The following is a 23,796-nucleotide window of genomic DNA, read 5'->3' on the forward strand; positions in this document are numbered from 1 at the left end:
ATATTTAGGCGTACTACGCTACTGTATTTTAATGTTGGTCATTATAATGGTAGTTAAAGAGCCAGGTTTTTTCAGAGGTGAAAGTTGGTGAAACAAGTTGAAGAACCACTGATCTAAGTCATGAGTGCAGTAAGCAATGTTCAATGTTCATGTTATATTTATTATTACGCTTTCAATGACCAAAAACGAATTCATTAATTCATACTTCAATCCATCCATCCATCCATTCATTTCTTACCGTCCACAGCTTCTCCTGTTGAGGGTCACAGAGTCAGTCCCAGTTGACTTTGGGTGGAAGGCGGGCGACACTGTAGGCCAGGGGTGGGCAATTAATTTTTACCGGGGGCCGCATGAGCAACCCTAGCCCTGCTGGAGGGCCACATCGACAATATTTCAATTAAATTTTGCTCAGTATTATTTTTGATATATACCGTAAGATAAATAATAATAATAATAATAATAATAGTAATACTTCAACATAGTGTGTGTAACAGCATTCCATGACCAATATAAATAAATTAACATTAATAATAAATGACAGTAGAATAAGCACACGTATGACTGAGGAGTCATAGTGTAACTTTGTGTGGTGTTTGAGTTGTCCGACTTTTTGTGTGGCCATAAACGCACCAGTGGTTTAGTGGTATGCGTGTTGGTGACAGATGACAAGTTGCTTTTGGCCTGGTTTGTACGGCAGAAAATGACTAGTTTTTCCAGATAGAATTGTTTTACTCATGTTTTGGTGTGGTTATGTCCAAATATAAACAGTTTTGCTCAATAAAGTGATGGATATAATTCCTGTCCTCGAAGCATCTCGATAGACGTTACAATAACTGAACGGTGTTCAATTGAACGGTGTTGACGAACACCATTAGGGCCGCTTGTTGTCACTGTCACTCAAAGTTGCATTGCAAAATTACATAGAATTAATATGTTTATTTTGTTTAGAATTCAGATGGGATTTGATTTGGTGCGCGGCATATATTTGCTGCGCGCAGCGGACGCTTGAGCAGTGCGCAATTGCACAGGCGTGCACCTTAGAGGGAACGTTGCTTGGCAGTCCATGTCTTGTTGAAAACACGCCATTCTTCATCAACTTTTCTCTTTTTAGCGTCTCGGGTGTAAAGCGTGCATCACTTGTCGCTGCATGTGCACCTTCACTCGCAGGTTACACACGAACACACGCCCATAAATAACACTTTTCAAAATAAAAGCAGCACAGTTGTATTGCGCGCACGACATAGATGTTTTTTCAACTTTATTTTGTAATTTGTGATTGCAGCTGTTCACATTCACTCACAATCACGCACACGCATACGTCCACACGGAAGTAATACAAATAACGATTTTCAAAACAAAAGCAGCACCGTTGTATTGCACACTCGACATAGATAATTTTTAAAATGTATTTTGTAATTTATAATTGGCCTCACGCGGGCCGGACAGGGACACACAAAGGGCCGGATGTGGCCCGCGGGCCGCAGAATGCCCAGGTCTGCTGTAGGCTGAAAAAAGATCGATTCACATCCAAATTGCGATTTCTATTTTTTCTGATTCTGAATCCATTCACCATTTTCAATAATACATTTTTTATTAGTATTTTTTTCGTGAAGAATCCATTTCTAAAAAGACCTCACTCGCCGCTCTGTATGTCATACGTCAGCATCCAAAAAGACCTTGTGTCACCTCTAAACCTGTTTTATATCCCAGGGTTTCCCCTTACTGTAATTGAATGTTGCGGACATTTTAATTACCGCCACACCTTGAAAATATGTTGTTTTTTTAAACTTGAAACCAAATTAAAGTAGTATAATATATTGTATCCCCCAGAAGAAAATACACAATGTCCAACGCTATTTTTAACTTTTATTACCAATCTTCAGATAACAAATGGCCCAATTCCAACAGGTTTCACCTCCTGTGTACACACCTTTGTCTCCGTGAGTCCGTGCTTCCCCCCCGGACACACAAAAACACTTCCTCATTCTCCGCCAATCAACTTTCAAGTAGAGACAGTGTGTTTGCAAACATGGGAAAAACTGACATCAAATCCAAACCACAAGAACATTAAACATGAACACGAGCAGGTCCTTACAGTTTGAATGGATGTACATGTACGTATATAGCCTATTATTTGCCCACTATTGACGTGCTGAAAACTCGACCACCAAAAAAATACTTTGATCACCGAAAACAGTGCTGCTGAACACGGATGAAAACAAGATGCACGCCATTGTCTGGAGTGTTGTCAGCATGTCTGTGATGTGGATGCAACCAGATATACCCGTGTGTATAAGTGTGACCTCATCGCTTCATGTATTGTCGGAGCATTACAGCTACCATAGTCAGACGTACTGTGCTTCAACATACAAGTATTACTATGGTGTGTGTATAAGGACCGCAAAATGGCAGCTATTAGCAGATATACGTATTATCTGGTGTTTTGTTTTGCAATATCATGCAAAACCAACTTTTCTTACCTTCTGGTACCTGCTGATGTGTATTTGGGATCTGCATAAGTCCTGAAAATGCACGCATGTCCGCCACTGTAGTCCCTGTCGAAGCTGTAGTCGATAAGCTTCTTCTTTTTCTCTATCTTCTTGTCATGGGACATTCATCTTCCGCTGTTACCATTTCTAATACAACCTTTGTAACTTTTATCTGTCAGTAGACTCGCTATGGAAGCGCTAAAAACTACCGGTATAGTGAGTTTACATTATTCACCCACTGAACTTTAGTTGTTGGAGAGTTCCGGTCGGACGTTTTTTCACGGGATTTGGCGTTGTTGTTGCATTAGTGAGCCACAGATGAGACGATGCTGCTCCGTTGTTGATTTAAGTAAACATAAAATTAATATATAGATATAAATGTAAATATATAGATATGCTGTAGACCAAAAGTAAACGTCAGGGTGATTTACTAAAATTTAACAAGTGTTAATAGAAAAGTTTATAATTTTTTTCTTGAATGTGACCTGCATGATATCTTCAAAGTGTATAATGTTTGCACACAATCCTTCTAGAACCTTGTGAAAGGCAGCGACATGAGGCAGATGCAGCTTCTATAGTCCTACTTTGACATGCTCCTTCAATAAGTAAGGACTGGTCAGCACTTCCCTCGTGTTGATCCTTTGTTATTCTCTTTAGACAAAAGCATTTTCCTGAGTGCGTTTATTTATAGCCAAAAACTGGAAGGGGTCTCTGAGACAGAACTTCCAATAGGAGACATGTTTGGTAAAGTGCAGCAGTCAGCTCCTTTGTCCTGACAGCTTGCAGTGAACACCATGATGGAGGAAGATCTCAATAGTTATGTTTGAGCTGAGTCTTCTCTTCATGCCTTCATTGATGTCAACTGAAGGTCACATGAACCATCATCACTTTGGCATTTCTTATACACTTTGATGCTTGATGGGAATACATGCAGGGATCTTGTGCTTTCTGCCAGCCAGGGAGGGAGAGACACCTGTAGACATGTACTGTATGTAAACATGTACTGTATGCAAACATGTACTGTAAGTAGACATGTACAGTATGTAAACATGTACTGTATGTAGACATGTACAGTATGTAGACATGTACTCTATGTAAACATGTACTGTATGTAGACATGTACAGTATGTAAACATGTACAGTATGTGGACATGTACAGTATGTAGACATGTACTGTATGTAGACATGTACAGTATGTAGACATGTACTGTAAGTAGACATGTACTGTATGTAGACATGTACTGTAAGTAGACATGTACTGTATGTAAACATGTACAGTATGTAGACATGTACAGTATGCAGACATGTACAGTATGTAAACATGTACTGTATGTAGACATGTACTCTATGTAAACATGTACTGTATGTAGACATGTACAGTATGTAAACATGTACTGTATGTAAACATGTACTGTATGTAAACATGTACAGTATGTGGACATGTACAGTATGTAGACATGTACTGTATGTAGACATGTACAGTATGTAGACATGTACTGTAAGTAGACATGTACTGTATGTAAACATGTACAGTATGTAGACATGTACAGTATGCAGACATGTACAGTATGTAAACATGTACTGTATGTAGACATGTACTGTATGCAAACATGTACTGTATGTAAACATGTACTGTATGTAGACATGTACTGTATGTAGACATGTACAGTATGTAGACATGCACTGTAAGTAGACATGTACTGTATGTAAACATGTACAGTATGTAGACATGTACAGTATGCAGACATGTACAGTATGTAAACATGTACTGTATGTAGACATGTACTGTATGTAGACATGTACTGTATGTAGACATGTACTGTATGTAAACATGTCAGTGTTTCCCATAAACTGCCAAGATACCTGTGGCGGTGGGGGCGTGGCTACGGGCGTGGCTATGGACGTGGTCACCATGACATCATCGAGTAATTTGCATAATTTACTACAATGATATGATTTTCTCTGAAAAGGCTAAAAAAATGTATACTTACTAATTAATAATAACAGTTTTGTTTTAAACGTCCATCAATCCATCCATTTTACAATATAATTACAACACTTTATGTACATATTTATATACAGATTTGAACAATAAGTTATTCACTGTTTATTAATTGTGGTTCTTACAAAAAATATATCATAAAAATATAAAAGCTAAAATGTCTCTTAAAGCTCTGCCCCTTTAATTAGTGCATACTAAATCATTTAACTTTAGCCTACTACTACAAGCATATTATTTACCAGCAACATAAAGTGAAACACAGGCAGAGGTGTCCTGCCACAGAAAACAGTAGTGGTGGTAGATAGACACAAAGCTTCATCAAACATCTGATCAACTGAACAAAGAGCTCCAAAAATCCTGATCCTACACTTCTCTTTTGTAAAGTAAATGTGAACAGCCGATATGGGCATCTACATCAACTATATGATTTGCCTGAGAAGCTGGACAGGACCAAAAAAAACAAATTTTTTTTTTTTTTTTTTTGTGGCGGCCTTAATTCTTTCATGGCGGGCCGCCACAAATAAATGAGAGTGTGGTAAATACTGCATGTACAGTATGTAAACATGTACTGTATGTAGACATGTACAGTATGTAGACATGTACTCTATGTAGATATGTACTGTATGTAAACATGTACTGTATGTAGACATGTACAGTATGTACACATGTACTCTATGTAGATATGTACAGTATGTAAACATTAAAGATTAAGATTAAAGTACCAATGATTGTCACACACACACTAGATGTGGTGAAATTTGTCCTCTGCATTTGTCCCATCCCCTGTATGTAGACATGTACTGTATGTAGACATGTACAGTATGTAGACATGTACTGTATGTAGAAATGTACTGTATGTAGACATGTACAGTATGTAAACATGTATTGCATGTATGACCCCTTTAATGCGCCTTATAATCTGGTGCGCTTTTTCTATGAAAATAGACCTGACTTTCATCGGCAGTGCACCTTATAATCTGGTGTGTCATATGGTCCGAAAAATACGCCAATCAAATAAAAACACACGATGTTGGTGTAACAAAATCAATGACATATTAAAATGATGTCCTTATTGACTTTTATTACACTTAGCTGCAACTATTAATTGAATACTTTGATTAGAAAACAGCTTTCAATTATATTCTGTTGCTTCCATTCCTTGTTTAACGAATGGAATTAGAAACATTAAATTTTTTTAGAAAAATAAATAAATGTGGCCCCTAAAATCCTCCTGTTTTAGGGACTTAGTTTCTGAGTTTGTAAACAATAAAAAAATGACAAAATAACACTGTGTTTTCATCATAAAAAACATTGATCTAACCACTGTAGAATTGACAATAAATTGGTTTCATACTTTCATTACTGTCAATATTTGTAGCGCTTCGCCCATCTCTGATTACAATCAAGAGCTCTTGCTTAGCGATTAGCATATCCTTCTACGGTGCGTAATGTAGCGTGTTTAGGTATTCCTTCTCCTCCAGTGATAATATTACTTTTAAGACAAGTTTATTTTCCGCGTTGGAGGCGAGGATGACAGACTTAGAAGTGACTTTGCACTGTACAGAAACATTAAGTTGAACATGTGATCAACATGCATTATCACCACATGAGGACAGAGTTCACATCTCTATCATAGTCAAATGTATTTAATTGATATTGTTTATATCCCACAACTCGACTATCAGAGATCATTTAACCACTAATGTTTCTTACTTGTTTTGGTTTGTTCATTTTTACTGACCAACTAATTCTTTCATCTTTCAGTCAACTTGCTGGACTCCCGCTCTGTGATGGGAGACCCTGGATGGGTGGCATACCCGAAGAATGGGGTGAGTTTTCATTCCATTTCAAATGGGAATTCCAAGCTTTGACATAAAAACACATTGACTGGCAGCTGGACCTTTACAGGCACATTTTGTTTAAGGCATGTTCAAGGTCTTTTATACTTCCAAGAACTCCTAAGGCGTGATTGAGTTCATGAATAAAGCATTGAAAGTCACCCTGGAATATAGACGTTTGAGCCAGAAATTGGAATTCCATTTCCAAAGTATTCCCAAGAGTTGTGCTAATTAAAGAAGGACTTGTTAGAGTTGTGAAAAGGTAATTGAACAACAAATGGTGTTTAAAATGTATTCCATGTTAACCAGGTCAAAGTCCCACTTCCAAAAAGTATGCATTTGTTATGCTGTGAAGTTGTCAAGTTGTGTAAATGGTAGGGGTGTAACGGTACACAAAAATTTAGAGGTCACGATTCGGTTCATTTTCGGTACAGTAAAAAAACAACAATATATACATTTTTGGGTTATTTATTTACCAAATTTGCAAAATCTTCCACCAAAAATATTTTTCTTAGTGTAATATTTGATGTGAAGTAATGGGAACCTTGGATAGGTCAATAATTCATAATAACATTGATTTTGATTCAATATTATGTTTTGAGCAATGACAGTTTGAAAGAGAAAAAAACTGTTTTGTTTTATTAGTCAACATTGCAACTTTTTCTAAATTACATTTAACCTTTAAGCTTTTTTATTTCACTTTTGTTATGTTTTTGTTTATTTGAATAGTATTTTCAAAACATTAGCTGTGGGCCGCAAATGGCCTCCGGGGCACACTTTGACACCCCTGCTATAGATAATAAAACATTAAATCTGATAAAAAGCAGAGCCTGGCGACGCATGCGCGTTTATCATAACTCTTTCTCTCTCTCTCTCTCTACCCATCCCTCACCAATGCTGCTGTTTGTTTTGTTTTTAACCCCTTCTTAACCCTGAACGTACATTGAAAATACTGTATTTCCTCGAATTAGCGCCCGGGCGGTAATGCATTTAAAACCTCTTCTCACTCCGGCGCTTACCAAAGGCATGCGGTAAATTTAGGCATGCGCTTATAAATTTGAGTGTGATGTAAGGATACCATCATGACATCGCTTAATGCCGCAATAAAATTTAAAGCACAATGAATCATCCCGGGAGTTCTTTTTGTTTGGGTCTGAAAAGGCAATTATAACGTGGCACTCTTTATTTTTACAAAGGCTCATTCAACAATTACGTATGCATTTTTCTGTATGTAAAAATGCATGAAAAACAAATTGAAAATAAAACATGCTACTTTAACTCTTAACTACGATTGTAACAACAAACATTATCAATCAATGTAAACAACATCAGTGAAAATATCATTTGAACTTGAACAAACTGAAAATGTTTCTGTCGGCATTGCTTCCCCCACTGCACCTTGATGGACATCTACTACGGTACTTGTACTACATCCTGTGGAGATCCATCAGTTGTATATTCATTCATATTCATATTCAATAGCTTGGACCTTAAATCCTACTGAATAGCTCTTTATCTTCTTCCCTTTATGCAATTTTAAATGATTGAAATTAGTCTCCTCCATTTTGAAAATGATGCCTTGAAAGGTGAAGTGTCACTTGTGACGTGTCACTCGTGACATGTCACTCGTTTTGTACTGTATACCAGTGCAAAATATACGCTGAACGAACATTTGCAATATCGCAAACTGCCGGGTAACGCTAAAAACGTAGTAGGTACGTGACTTACCTGGCGGTAATTCCAGGCATGCGCTAATTATTTTGCGAAACGAGTTTGACCCGGCGGTAAATCGAGGCATGTGCATACTATATACCTGGCGGTAATTCAAGGAAATACGGTACACGCAACCCTAACTCAAAATGCCGGACATTTGAGACATTTAAGAAACTCCGCCCTGACAGCTCCGCAAAAGAGGACATGTCCGGTGAAAAGAGGACGTATGGTCAGTCTATCGTAGCACATTAGCTGCTAGCATGCCGTGTGTTGTGCCTCAGTGTGCATTGTTTACACAACGTGCGTTACGCTACTTAATATGTCCGTGTGGAAACTCGTTCGGTACACCTCCGAACTGAACCGGAACCCCCGTACCGAAACGGTTCAAATCAAATACACGTACCATTACACCCCTAGTAAATGGTAAATAAAAAGAGAATACAACAAATCCTTTTCAACTTATATTCAATTGAATAGGCTGCAAAGACAAGATATTTAACATTGGAACTGGAAAACTTTGTTATATTTGGCAAATATTAGCTCATTTGGAATTTGATGCCTGCAACATGTTTCAACAAAGCTGGCACAAGCAGACTTTTATTTACGTTTATTAATATTTAAAACAATCCATCAGTAGTCATGCCTTTCATAATGATTGTGAACGATGGGCAACATTTAAAAAAAGTGCAATTCCTCTTTAACAACTGTGTTTATATAGGTCAACATTATTATAGGACACACTGAAAGATCTGAGCCAACCTGCCAACTGCTTCATGATGATCATATTGACCTTGCAGCCAAACACTTTCACGTTGTGTACGTTTGTGTCTATTGTAATAGCTCATATAAGGTGTCAATTATTTCCAACAGTTTCTTTTTAAACGGCTGCAACTGGGAACACTTTGTTAGCCATGCGATTAGTAACACTGCACCACTTTTCCTTTCATGTGGAACACAAAGAAGCCGACACTTCTCAGTCTCCGAGTGATCAGTCACTAGGTTTTCATGCACTTAATTAGTCTGATTTCTCAAAACACTGGTGGGCGGGGCTTATTTCCTTTTTAGTGCGGATACAAGTATTTATTTCCAGTTGACCTATGACGTCACACTCGGTCTCTGCGGCGCCTAACAAGTTAACAGCCTCGCTCTGTTGTGATGCCCGCTGTAATATTGGCACACATTAGAATGATTGTGTCTCTAATCGCTATGCTGATGTTAAATCATCAAGACTTTATCTCAGATTGCGCTACGAACATGCCACCACTACCAAGGCTGTCTTGGAGCGGATGCAGGTCTGAAGCTTAGAAAGACAGCACTTGGCTTTACTGTAACCACCATGGGAGACCAGGAAAGGTAGGTGTGTTGGTCAGAAAATTTGTATGTAAATTATCAAAAAACTTACCGTTCTCTGAGTTCCCAATGAACAGACAAGAGGCTGTCTTTGTTTGCACCAAGCAAAGGCTTGGAAAATTCCATTGTGTACGATAGGAGGAGACGGGAGGGGGTTATCTATTGTCATCCAAGACCTGCCCAGGCTGAAGCCAGGACCAGCCCAAGCCCGAGGCATCTTTTTCTTTTGTGTTAATGTGACCGAATTGATTGAAACTTTTATTAGTAGATTGCACAGTGAAGTACATATTCCGTACAATTGACCACTAAATGGTAACACCCAAATACGTTTTTCAACTTGTTCAAGTCGGGGTCCACTTAAGTTGATTCATACAATGACTGTTTACATACTCCCCATTCCTTTGGAAGCAGATATTGTTATGTAAACAGGGAAAGTACAAATAAAAAGAGGTGGCGTACAATCTTTCGCCAGAGCGTGGGTGACACTGTAAGAGGTTACAGGTTGACACGTTTCTCCTCAATTGAGCAAAATTGAATTCCGCCTCTGTTAGATTCTTTGCTTCTTGTCTTGTTTAATAGATGTCATCAGTGTTCGAACCTGACAGTGTTTTTATAACAATAACACATATAGGTATAGTTATAACAATTTTATAGACAAATGATACTGGAGAGTGGGGGGCGTACCAGAAAGTATTTAAGCAGCACTGCCCCAGTCTGAGTTCAAGAGTGCTCTAGAGCAGGTTTTCATCCAGAATGTCTCTACATTGCTGCATTCATCTTTCCCTCCATCCTGACTAGTCTCCCAGTTCCTGCTGCTGAAAACCATCCCCACACCATGAGGCTGCCACCACCATGTAGGGATGGTATTGTCCTGGTGATGAGCGGTGTCTGGTTTCTTCCAAGCATGACGTCTGACATTCACACCAAAGACTTCAAATTTTGTCTCACCGGACCAGAGAATCTAGTTTCTCAAGGTCTGAGAGTCTTTCAGGGGCTTTTTGGCAAACTTTTTTACTATGAAATGGTTTCTGTCTGGCCACTCTACCATACAGGCCTGATTGGTGGATTGCTGCAGAGATGGTTGTCCTTCTGGAAGGTTCTCCTCTCTGCAAAGAGGAATGCTGTATCTCTGACAGAGTGACCATAAAACAGTAACCGTCATATTTTGGCACATTTATATAACTTTTACAGTGTCAATTTTGCTTCCCTTCCTAGGAAGAATCGATACCTTCAATATCACAAAGATCCATTTAAGACTCTGACTTCAGCTTTACAGACCAGTAGCACTGACCATTGCAATTCCTCAGCTTTTTGTATTCTATCCACTGCTTTGTGTGCAGATGGAGGAGACGCTGCTAAGACTGCTGTCATATTCACAATCATATTAATTGACTGTGATTATTTTGCATGGTTTTATGCAATTGTGTGAGAAATAACCGTATCCAGGGTAGACAACGCTGAATAAAGGACCCGAGAATAATTTACTCACAGATTAACTTTTTTTTTTGTTCCCATCACTACAAGCTGTTTTTGTTTTTGTTCAACATATTGTCTCGTGGAGAAATGACGTGCGTGTGAGAAATAAATTACAGGAATTATTGTTGTTAGCTATTAGAATTCGTATTGTGGGAGCTGTTTCTACAATGGAGTCTAATTTGCAGCATCCTCTATTATCTTACACACACACACACACACACACACACAAACACACACATGTACACACACACACACACACACACACACACACACACACACACACACACACACACACACACACACACACACACACACACACACACACACACACACACACACACACACACACACACACACACAAACACACACACACAATTGGCAGCAGGAGTAGTCCAAGGATAAAGAAGACGCTAAGGAGGCTTTTTTGTCTCATATTCCAGATGGTTTGTTTCATTTTCCTCCCTGATATCTTTTACATCAGCTTCTTCGACGCTTTGCCTCATTGTTGCCCTCATGTGCTGTTTGCCATCTGCGTATCTTCTTCATCTCACCATCCATCCTCTTCCTCTTTCTGTGTTCCCCACCTTTCATGTCTGATTCAGATTTTTTTTTTTTGTCAAATCCAAATTCTTTAAATGGCGTTCTCATTCCAAAAAAACCCCCCAAAAAAACGTTCTAATGTGAATGCAATCTGACCCACATGTGGACGTGACATCACACACACTACATTATTTATGGAAGTACAAATGGCTTCAACTCCAGTCGGTCTCAGTCCTGGTGCATTTGTGGCAGTTTCAAACATTTTGTGCAATTAAAGTCAACATTTTCTCAACCCAATTATGTTCGCGTAAAAGATTACGAAGAAAAAAGACAAGTATTTTGGCTCCAGCAGTTTTACGGGATATTTTGGGCGAGCAGTTGAAAACAGGTTTAATTGATTGATTGAAACTTGTATTAGTAGATTGCACAGTACAGTACATATTTCGTACAATTGACCACTAAATGGTAACACCCCAATAAGTTTTTCAACTTTTTCAAGTCGAGGTCCGCGTTAATAAATTCATGGTACAAATATATACTATCAGCTTAAAACAGTCATCACACAAGTTAATCATCAGAGTATATACATTTAATTATTTACAGTCCGGGGGGTGGGTTGTGAAGGGGGTTAGGTTAGGTTGCTATCAGCATATTTCAGTGTTTATCATCTGAGAAATAGACATTGTAATAGTGTAGGTCTGACTTGGTAGGATATGTACAGAGAGCAGAGAACATAGTGAGCTCAGAAAGCATAAGAACAAGTATATACATTTGATTATTTACAATCCAAGGAGGTGGGATGTGGTGGGGGGAGGGTGTTAGTCTAGGGTTGTAGTTGCCTGGAGGTGTTCTTTTAGTGCGGTTTTGAAGGAGGATAGAGATGCCCTTTCTTTTACACCTGTTGGGAGTGCATTCCATATTGATGTGGCATAGAAGGAGAATGAGTTAAGACCTTTGTTAGATCGGAATCTGGCTTTGACGTGGTTTGTGGAGCTCCCCCTGGTGTTGTGGTGTATGGCGGTCATTTACGTTTAGGAAGTAGTTTGACATGTACTTCGGTATTAGGGAGTACATGGCTAACAGTGGTGGAACTTTCACGTGAGTTCCTAAAACATTTTGCTCCGTTGTCCATTATTTATTTCGGGGAATAACATCTATTGCTTTCTGGTGACGTTCTGGTCGGATGAATGTGACGTTAGCGCATGAGCGTCTACATTTGAGGACGCATGGCATATATGTCCGATTTATTTCCACATACAAGAGAGGCCTGGAACGGATATGAAAAATTGTGAATTGCACTTTTCACACGGACATGAACAAGTCTGATACAAGTCGCACATGGACATTATTTGTGCGCAATGACGCACATACATTGGTAGCGGCATAACCTGGAGCGGCAGGCCTCCAGCCCCGTTGCCTACGGTGGTGCTCTACTCTCTAACGCTAGGGTAGCCCGACCAAGGTGTTGGACCGGGCTTATCAAGGAATAAACCTATAAAGGAATTATTACCTTCTCAGACAGAATTCTGGCGTGAAAGAGCCGCACGAAGGATGAAAAGTTTAATCCCCTCTGAACCTATGCCGGATCTCTGAACCTGCGGTGCGGGTCTGGATCCTCCCGTCTGAGATAGTCATATCCTTCCCCTAGTACGCAGGTGGGGGCTCAGGACGCTATCAGGAGTGGGGTTGGGGAAAACGTATAGGTATGTGGGAACCAACCCATTACAAGGAGGAGAAGGGCTTTGCATCAAGGGGGAAAGGGTTCAGGTATAGTGGCTGTGGCGATGGAAGGTCTCCCGAGGTTTTGTGAAACGCAAGTCCTGAATAAGTTGAAGTACCTTAAGCGGTTAAGGCCTGTCGTCCCTAACACGAATCCTGGACCTACCCCAAGGTCGACGCTGATACTAGGTCTCAAGTGGTCCCACATGTCTCAAGCGAACTGGTTGGCAGCCCAACACAACATTCTGAGACTACATGTCACACAAGACTGAACGTCAAAGCCTTGGAACAAAAGCTGTACGGACTTGGGAGAAGACCTTCACAGCTCATTAAACCTCTCAAAGGGAGAAGAGCCATCGCACAGCGGAAGATCAACCAACCGAGTTCGACAGGTATACGCAATCAGGCCCTGTTTGCTCCTCCAGCCCCGTTGCCTACGGTGGTGCTCTAGCCAACATGTACCGCACCTGTGTGACAAGTGCGAAAACCCTGGAAGGGAACACTAGACCTATCAGAATCCTAAGTGGTGTCAAACAGGGCGACCCACTCTCCCCTTTGTCGTTTAATCTGGCAATTAATCCTTTGTTGGAAAGGCTTTAACTTTTTAACAATGGGAATTGACCTGCAATGTGAACAAGGCCTCAGACAAACGGAACAGTCCAGTTGCGATCGAAGGAAAGCCCTGAGAAATTCCATATTCAGTTTCCATATTCGAGAATCCCTCTGTTCTGAGCTCCTGCTTTTGCAAGCTGAATAACGCCCGTGAACGTCTTGAAAGTCTGTGTGGATGACGTCATGTTGTTTTTCTTTTGATCACAAATTAGTTGAGACTCAACCAATAGCTCCCCTGCTGGTGGCAGCCAGTAATGCAGCCTGTGTTGCCACATGTCTGGGAATATTCTTAGTCATCCTTTTGTTCTCACAACTGGACTGTTCAGTTTGTCTTGGCAGACGCTGTACTTCTCACCCGAGCAGGCTTCATTGGTCCATGCTTAAGACTAGATGACCACTTCCTGCTCCAGACTGACATCATAATAACGTTGTTTGCAGGAATATTGGAGTTTATTGACCTTAATATGTTGCTTTTTATTGTGCTAAAAGTATTGTGTTGGAGTGTTTCCCCTCCTCTCACCAACTCAATGAACACAAAGTGCATGTGAATGGAAGTCAACCACAAAATATTTGCAAGTCGGGCCAGAACGGGAAGCAAGTCTTGGCAAGAACACTTCAACTTTGTTCTTTGTCCCGTGGGGGACCAGGCTTCCTCCATTATGGCTCCCATGTCGTGTCTGAGCCTGATGCTAGATTAGCTGAGCCAGGCTTTTATCTGCTGCATCTTCAAGCTAGGAGAATAAAGGAACATCTGGAAGGAGGGCAGCATAAATGTCACAATAAAGATGATATCCGTGTCACCACTCGCCATCACCTGCTGCCATTCCTGAACATTCCAGGCCCGTTTTCATCTGCGGTCTGAGCCTCGTCTGCTGCACTCATCAAGAGGGATGACAAAGGCGGACTGATGAAGACTTCTGGACATCACCAAGTGAAGGAGGAAGCTCACATGACAGCTGACAGCTGGCGTGAGATTGGAGGAAAGCAAACAAGTCAAGCAGCTGACTTTATTCCCGTGTCTGATGAGGCTCCATGCATGCTGAGAATATGAAGTGCTGGCCTCAGGGATGGATGATATGAATATCCAATCCCCTTTCCTATTGATTTTCATTTTTCTCCCTTATGGATTTCAACTCAACGATTGATAAATAAATACATCAAAGCAGCCGTGTTGTAAAACTCTCGCTTGTCAGATTTATTCATTTAAGCTCATCTTTACACTAAACACACCAAACTGGGACATTTAGTCTCAAACATGCAACATTATCAAAACAATCCCCTGCAAACATGTTATGATTGCCATCCAATAAGCAGGTGATGCCACCCCAAAGTTTGTAGACCGTTCTTATGCACCTGCTGGGTGGTAGGCAGGTGCATAAGAACCACCATACCACCGACCGGGGCTTATACATCAATGCCAAAAGTATTTGGCCACCCATCCAAATGATCAATCAATCAATCAATCAATGTTTATTTATATAGCCCTAAATCACAAGTGTCTCAAAGGGCTGTACAAGCCACAACGACATCCTCGGTACAGAGCCCACATACGGGCAAGGAAAAACTCACCCCAGTGGGACGTCGGTGAATGACTATGAGAAACCTTGGAGAGGACCGCATATGTGGGTAACCCCCCCCCTCTAGGGGAGACCGAAAGCAACGGATGTCGAGTGGGTCTGACATAACATTGTGAAAGTCCAGTCCACAGTGGATCCAACACATCAGCGGGAGTCCAGTCCACAGCGGGGCCAACAGGAAACCATCCCGAGCGGAGACGGGTCAGCAGCGCAGAGATGTCCCCAACCGATGCACAGGCTAGTGGTCCACCCGGGGTCCCGACTCTGGACAGCCAGCACTTCATCCATGGCCACCGGACCTATGCAACTGAAATTTAAAAAAAAAAAAATTTGTTTTTTTTTTTTTTTTTTTTCATTAAGAAATACAATCATGTGTGCTTTACGGACTGTGTCCCTGCAGACTGTATTGATCTATATTCATATATAATGTATATATTGTGTTTTTTATGTTGATTTAATAAAAAAAATAAAAAAAAAAAAAAAAAAAATATATATATATATATATATATTTTTTTTTTTTTTGTTTGTTTGTTTTTTTTGTTTGTTTTTTTATTTTTATTTCTTGTGCGGCCCGGTACCAACCCGGTGGTTGGGGACCACTGGTGTAAAGGACATCACCACTGGACTCTACAGCAGTGGAGACACCTTCTCTGGACTGATGAATCACGCTTTTCCATCTGGCAATCTGATGGACCAGTGTGGGTTTGGAGGTTGCCAGGAGAACGCTACATTTCACACTGCACGGGCCGAGTGTGAAATTTGGTAGGGGAGGAATTATGTTGTGGGGTTGTTCTTCGGGAGTTGGGCTTGGCCCCTAAGTTCCAGTGAAAGGAATTTTGAATGCTCCAGGATACCAAAACATTTTGGACAATTCCATGCTCCCAACTTTGTGGGAACAGTTTGTAGCGGGCCCCTTGCTCTTCCAACATGACTGTGCACCAGTGCACAAAGCAAGGTCCATAAAGACATGGATGACAATGAACTTGACTGGCTTGCACAGAGTCCTGACCTGAACCCGATACAACACCTTTGGGATGAATTAGAGCGGAGACTGAGAGCCAGGCCTTCTCCACCAACATCAGTGTGTGACCTCACCAATGCACTTTTGGAAGAATGCTGGAAAATTGCTATAAACACACTCGGCAACCTTGTGGACAGCCTTCCCAGAAGAGTTGAAGCTGTAATAGCTGCAAAAGGTCATATTGAACCCTATGGGTTAGGAATGGGATGACACTTCAAGTTCATAAGTGAGTCAAGGCAGGTGGCCAAATACTTTTGGCAATATAGTGTACCTTACAATGACTACAGTGTTGCCAGATGGGAATCGACAAAGGATCGGACCAGTTATCATCATTTGAGGAAAGTGATCAAACATATCAGACTTGCTCTGGTCCTTCTGCTACAGTCAATTATTACCACAGATATGCTTTAGTCTTGTTTATAATGAAGTTGTGCCTTGAAATGAACGAGCAGCGCTGTTCAAAAAAGATACACAGCATCCTCATTGTGTTTGTTAATAGTCATGTGTTGAAATTGCCATATATTATGAGATTTTTGGCAAATTTACTGTACAAATAAGATAGTTATCAAACATCTGATACTACTTTTTTACTACTACTCTGTTGGACACACTAGCATTGTGCTAAATGTACATTTCAATGCAGAAACATTCAACAACAATGCAGGTTGTTTTTGTGAGGATCTTTTTTCAAACTTACTGAACAGTCAACACTTTGCAGGGGACACAATCCTGGTTCACCCTCAATTCATGCATTCACATCTTATTGGAATAAAATGCAACTAACACTTTAGGTTGAGCTAACAGGAGGGAGCTTTTTCTGCTCACGCTTTCAGTATTCAAGAAATGTTCAATAAAAGTATAATAACCAACATTTTAGCAGTAGATTTACTTTTGCTTCTGTTTATAAATATTACACAATACAATGTTAAAGGCCTACTGAAATGAATTTTTTTGTATTTAAACGGGGATAGCAGATCCATTCTATGTGTCATACTTGATCATTTCGCGATATTGCCATATTTTTGCTGAAAGGATTTAGTAGAGAACGTTCGCAACTTTTGGTGTCTGATTAAAAAAAAAAGCCTTGCCTGTACCGGAAGTAGCGTGACGTCACCGGGGGAAGGACTCCTCACATTTTCCTATTGTTTGCACCAGCAGCGAGAGAGATTCGGACCGAGAAAGTGACGATTACCCCATTAATTTGAGCCAGGATGAAAGATTTGTGGATGAGGAACGTGAAAGTGAAGGACTAGCGTGCAGTGCAGAACGTATCTTTTTTCGCTCTGACCGTAACTTAGGTACAAGCTGGCTCATTGGATTCCACACTCTCCTTTTTCTATTTTGGATCAGGGATTTGTATTTTAAACCACCTGGGATACTATATCCTCTTGAAAATGAGAGTCGAGAACGCGAAATGGACATTCACAGTGACTTTTATTTCCACGACAATACATCGGTGAAGCACTTTAGCTACGGAGCTAGCGTGATAGCATCGGGCTTAAATGCAGACAGAAACAAAATACATAAACCCCTGACTGGAAAGATAGACAGAAAATCAACAATACTATTAAACCGTGGACATGTAACTACACGGTTAATGCTTTCCAGCTTGGCGAAGCTTAACAATGCTGTTGCTAACGACGCCATTGAAGCTAACTTAGCAACGGGACCTCACAGAGCTATGATAAAAACATTAGCGCTCCACCTACGCCAGCCAGCCCTCATCTGCTCATCAATACCCGTGCTCACCTGCGTTCCAGCGATCGACGGAAGGACGAAGGACTTCACCCGATCACCCGTGCGGTCGGCGGCTAGCGTCGGCTAGCGCGTCTGCTATCCAAGTCAAAGTCCTCCTGGTTGTGTTGCTGCAGCCAGCCGCTAATACACCGATCCCACCTACAACTTTCTTCTTTGCAGTCTTCATTGTTCATTAAACAAATTGCAAAAGATTCACCAACACAGATGTCCAGAATACTGTGGAATTTTGAGATGAAAACAGAGCTTTTTTGTATTGTATTCAATGGGGTACCAATACTTCCGCTTCAATTGTTGACGTCACGCGCAAACGTCATCATATCGAAACGTTTTCAGCCGGAAGTTTGCCGGGAAATTTAAAATGTCACTTTATAAGTTAACCCGGCCGTATTGGCATGTGTTGCAATGTTAAGATGTCATCATTGATATATAAACTATCAGACTGCGTGGTCGCTAGTAGTGGCTTTCAGTAGGCCTTTAATATCAAAAATAAAGTGCAAACAACATCTCTTCAGGTTAAATTAACTGTAGATTTACCTGAGAAATGAAGTGCAACCAAATCTTTTCAGATTAAATGAATAGCAGTTTGACCTGCCACTACTCTCATTTGAATAAACACGGACCATCATAAAGACGTAGCAAAAGTGAAAGGCGACACATTTCGGCGACACACGTACAAAACGGCCAAAGAGGTAATGAACAAAGTTGGAAATGGAAGTCAAGTGTGATCACTTTTGAAGTCATAACTTTTGTTTGACTTTTTCAATATTACTAACATATTGTGAGTGGTTTCAGCCTTCCGCCTCAAGACGGTCCGTCCGTTTTGTCCGTCACATTCTTTGTGGTTTAAAGTTAGGTTGTGGCTTTATATCATTGTGTTGTGTCGTTATTTGTCGTCACATTTACACTCACTTTTACAATTGTGCTGCAGTTAAAGTCCCCACATCTGTGGTCCCCTCCAAGGCTTCTCATTGTCATCCCATCGGGTTGAGTTTTTCCTTGCCCTGATGTGGGATCTGAGCTGAGGATGTCGTTGTGGCTTGTGCAGCACTTTGAGCCTGATTTAGGGCTATATAAGTAAACATTGATTGATTGATTGATTGATTGACTATACTACTGCTTACTATTGACATGGATGCCCCAGGATGAAGCCACATTCACACAAACAAGGATATTTAAAAAGCAACAACACATTTTTCCATGCGTTTATGGCCTTCAATGTGGCCATCAATACCAAGTATGACATCAGTATATGATCAATAATCTAAATGTTTTTTTTATCATTATGTTTACAAACTCAGCAAATAGATCACAGGAGGATTTTAAGGACAACAACCTAAGGACTTAAATCAGAGCCAAGAGTATGAAAACATTTTAATATTTAATTGATATTGTTACACAACCATCATGTTTTTTATGTGTTGTTTATTAGCATGTACATAGCAAATAACACATTGTGATATGTATTGTTATCGCAGGAGGCTGCGTAATACATGACAATATAGATTTGAGGCCAAATCCCCCATCTCTAGTCCACAAATGGAGAAGTAAGTGCAAATGTTTCAATTCCTTGCAGTGGAAAAGCGGAAAGTGCTGGCTTGTTTATGACTTTGGTTTTTAGACACAGTGTTACCACCTGCTGTTCACTCACGCTAGTTGCTGGGAAATGTTCAAGTGGAGCTTTTCAAAGATGACATGTGGCCCACTGAGCTGGAGTAACACTTCAATTTTCTCAGACCCTCATTCAGACCCTTTTTAGAGACCAAACTGAGACATGAATATTCCCATGGTCTCTCCACCTGCTGTCCCATCATCTCAAACTCTCTTCTTCTGGAAAACCGCCATGATGGCTTAACACCAGTCTACACATTCATGGACTCTACATATATGGTTTAACATGATGGTTTAACAGCAGTCCACACATTCATGGACTCTACATATATGGTTTAACATGATGGTTTAACAGCAGTCCACACATTCATGGACTCTACATATATGGTTTAACATGATGGCTTAACAGCAGTCTACACATTCATGGACTCTACATATATGGTTTAACATGATGGTTTAACAGCAGTCCACACATTCATGGACTCTACATATATGGTTTAACATGATGGTTTAACAGCAGTCCACACATTCATGGACTCTACATATATGGTTTAACATGATGGTTTAACAGCAGTCCACACATTCATGGACTCTACATATATGGTTTAACATGATGGTTTAACAGCAGTCCACACATTCATGGACTCTACATATATGGTTTAACATGATGGTTTAACACCAGTCTACACATTCATGGACTCTACATATATGGTTTGACATGATGGTTTAACAGCAGTCCACACATTCATGGACTCTACATATATGGTTTGACATGATGGTTTAACAGCAGTCTACACATTCATGGACTCTACATATATGGTTTGACATGATGGTTTAACAGCAGTCTACACATTCATGGACTCTACATTAATGCTGATTCAGCTTGACCAGTCAGAGATAACAAAAGTGCTGAACATTAACATTCATGGTGGTGGTAGTATTATAGTATTATGCTCTGGGCCTGATTTTCTGGTGCTTTACAGAGCGTAAATGGGACAATGAAACAAAATGACATTTGTCAGCTGTTAGTATGTATTACCTCAATCAAACATGGTGGACATGTGACAATATACTGCAGTAGTCAACAGTAGGGAGGCAGTACTTGGTATAATAACGCACTGGACAATTAGCCTTTTATAAAAAAAAAAAATATATACATTAATTGAGATCGGACAAAATGAAAAACATATTATTTTTGCCATATCGCCCAGCCCTAATTTCATGTTAACATTTATTAATGTTTAATTTATATATTTAAATGACAGCTGCACAGCTTTCTTGGTGTGTTAGGATACAAAACTGAAGGACGTTTTTAAAACAAGATCAAAAGCATTTATTGAGAGAGTGCATATATAGCATTATATACCGTCATTTCCGGACTATAAGCCGCACCTGACTATAAGCCGCACCAGCTAAATGTAGGGGAAAATACAGATTGCTCCATATATAAGCCGCACCCTTGTATAAGCCGCAGGGTTTTGATGTGTAATTAGCGTAGTATATAGGGGTTCCTGCTACCACGGAGGGGATTGTCGGGACAGAGATGACTGTTTGGGAAGGCAAAGCGTCCCATTTATTAACAATACATCTTTCAATCATTCAATCAAACTTTCACATCTTTGACATGGCGAACAGCATTCGTGCAGAGTACAAATAATACAACGCTGCAAAGTAATACCAAGTGCTCGCCTGTACGTTATCAAAATAACCAGCCTATGAAAAGTCAGTCTTTAATCATTGTGTCATCGTCTTCCTCCTGCGTACTAAAACCACCCAAATCCTCTTCGTCGGTGTCGGAGAAGAACAGGCCGTAAATAAGCCGCACCCTTGTATAAGCCGCAGGGACCAGAACGAGGGGGAAAAAGTAGCGGCTTATAGTCCGGAAATTACGGTATATAAAAAAACAATCGGTCTGTAAGAATTTATGAAAGTGAAGCTTCCGAAGAGAGCTGGAACCATGGCAGCGTAATGAAAGCCAGCAAAGGATGAGCAAGAAGTCCAGCAGCATCTGTGTGCGTGTCAGAGTGGCTCATTATAGCCATAATAGAGGACACGTCGTGGGAAATGATGACACTCTTGGACACAGCCGAGTCAGCTGGAGCAGGAGTGGAGTCAAAGCAGGCGGGGTGTCGCTTTCATGGCTCGGGAGCGGGAAGGACACTTCTATTACACTTCTATTACACGTCTATTACACGTCTATTACACAGCTATTACAGTGTCATGGCGGTCAGCGTATCATGGCCGCTAATAATACTAGGGAGACAGCTTCCCAGTGCCTGGGGGGCACTCAGCACTGCCGTGGGGGGGTCTGCTGACACACACACACACACACACGCACACACACACACACACACACACACACACACACACACACACACACACAGACACACACACACACACACACACACACACACACACACACACACACACACACACACACACACACACACACACACACACACACACGTGCATAATAGTCAGCAAAACAAACAGGTGCACTAATGAGACACTGGAGGGATGCCCACAGGGACGCTGGAGTGTACGCATGCAAGTGATGAGGACAGGAAGTGGAGCAGGAAGTGGAGCAGGAAGTGGAGGTGAAGGAGAGGTTTGAAGGGCCCCCCACCCCCGCGATCAAACTTTCTCTTTAGTCTCCCAAAAGTACAAGAAATGGTAGAATGTATTTTCAGTTGACATGTGTCAATCACTTGATTCTTGCTGTGTTGATGCTGGCTTTGGTTTAGTGTGATAAGTAACGAGGATTGGTCGACTTTACTGCTAACAACTGACTTACAAGCTATTTCAAGGATGCTGGTTGACTCTTAAACATGCTAATAATTGAAATGCATACTATAAATACCAGAGTGAAACTACCATCAATCATTTTGAACTGTTGAGGGTGTCTTGATGCCATATCAATATTGGTCCGATATCAACAAAAGGCTTCGGAAATCTTCGACATACAGTGGTGGTGAAAAGTGTACATACACGTGTAAAGAACATCATGTCATGGCTGTCAATCATTTCTACAACTCTTATTTTCTTGTGATGTAGTGATTGGAGCACATACTTGTTGCTCACAAAAAACATTCATGAAGTTTGCTTCTTTTATGAATTTATTATGGCTCTACTGAAAATGTGAGGGTGAAAAGTATACATACAGCAATGTTAATATTTGCTTCTTTGGCAAGTTGACCTGCAATAAGGCACTTTTGGTAGCCATCCACAAGCTTCTGCTTGACCACTTGACCACTAAATTGCTGCAGTTCAGCTAAATGTGTTGGACTTGTTTCTTCAGCATTGTCCACACCTTTAAGTCAGGACTTTGGGAAGGCCATTCTAAAACCTTCATTCTAGCCTGATTTAGCCATTCCTTGACCACTTTTGAGGTGTGTTTGGGGTCATTGTCCTGTTGGAACACCCAACTGCGCCCAAGACCCAACCTCCGGGCTGATGATTAGACTTTAATGATCCACAAGGGAAATTGTTCCACACAGTAGCTCGGTTACAAATGATGGAAACAATGGAAAGGGTTACAGTTTTAGCTTGTCCTGAAGAATTTGGAGCTAATCCTTCTTTTTCATTGTCCCATTTAAAGCAGCAGTTCCATTGGCAGCAAAACAGGCCCAAAGCATAATACTACCACCACCATGCTTGACAGTATGAATGGTGTTCCTGGGATTAAAGGCCTCACCTTTTCTCCTCCAAACATATTGCTGGGTATTGTGGCCAAACAGCTCCATTTTTGTTTCATCTGACCACAGAACTTCCCTCCAGAAGGTCTTATCTTTGTCCATGTGATGTCAGATGGAACAAGTCCATGTCAGGAAAAGCAACACATTTAGCTGAACCGCAGCAATTTAGTGGTCAAGTGGTCAAGCAGAAGCTTGTGGATGGCTACCAAAAGCGCCTTATAGCAGGTAAACTTGCCAAGGAAGCAAATATTAACATTGCTGTATGTATACTTTTGACCCTCACATTTTCAGTAGAGCCATAATAAATTCATAAAAGAAGCAAACTTCATGAATGTTTTTTGTGACCAACAAGTATGTGCTCCAATCACTACATCACAAACAAATATGCCATGATGTTC

At 40.6% G+C, this 23,796-nt stretch overlaps 1 protein-coding gene across 1 annotated transcript in view; it reads left to right on the top strand.

The window, feature by feature from the left end:
- Positions 1-23,796, top strand: part of LOC133638630 (ephrin type-A receptor 5-like) — a 61,003-nt gene that overhangs the window by 26,972 nt on the left and 10,235 nt on the right. The window contains exon 3 of the mRNA XM_062031421.1: positions 6,256-6,320. Coding sequence (XP_061887405.1) covers positions 6,256-6,320 — 65 coding nt within the window. The remainder of the gene's footprint in view (positions 1-6,255; positions 6,321-23,796) is intronic.

This window comes from Entelurus aequoreus, linkage group LG21 (assembly GCF_033978785.1).
Source record: "Entelurus aequoreus isolate RoL-2023_Sb linkage group LG21, RoL_Eaeq_v1.1, whole genome shotgun sequence".
NCBI lineage: Eukaryota > Metazoa > Chordata > Actinopteri > Syngnathiformes > Syngnathidae > Entelurus > Entelurus aequoreus.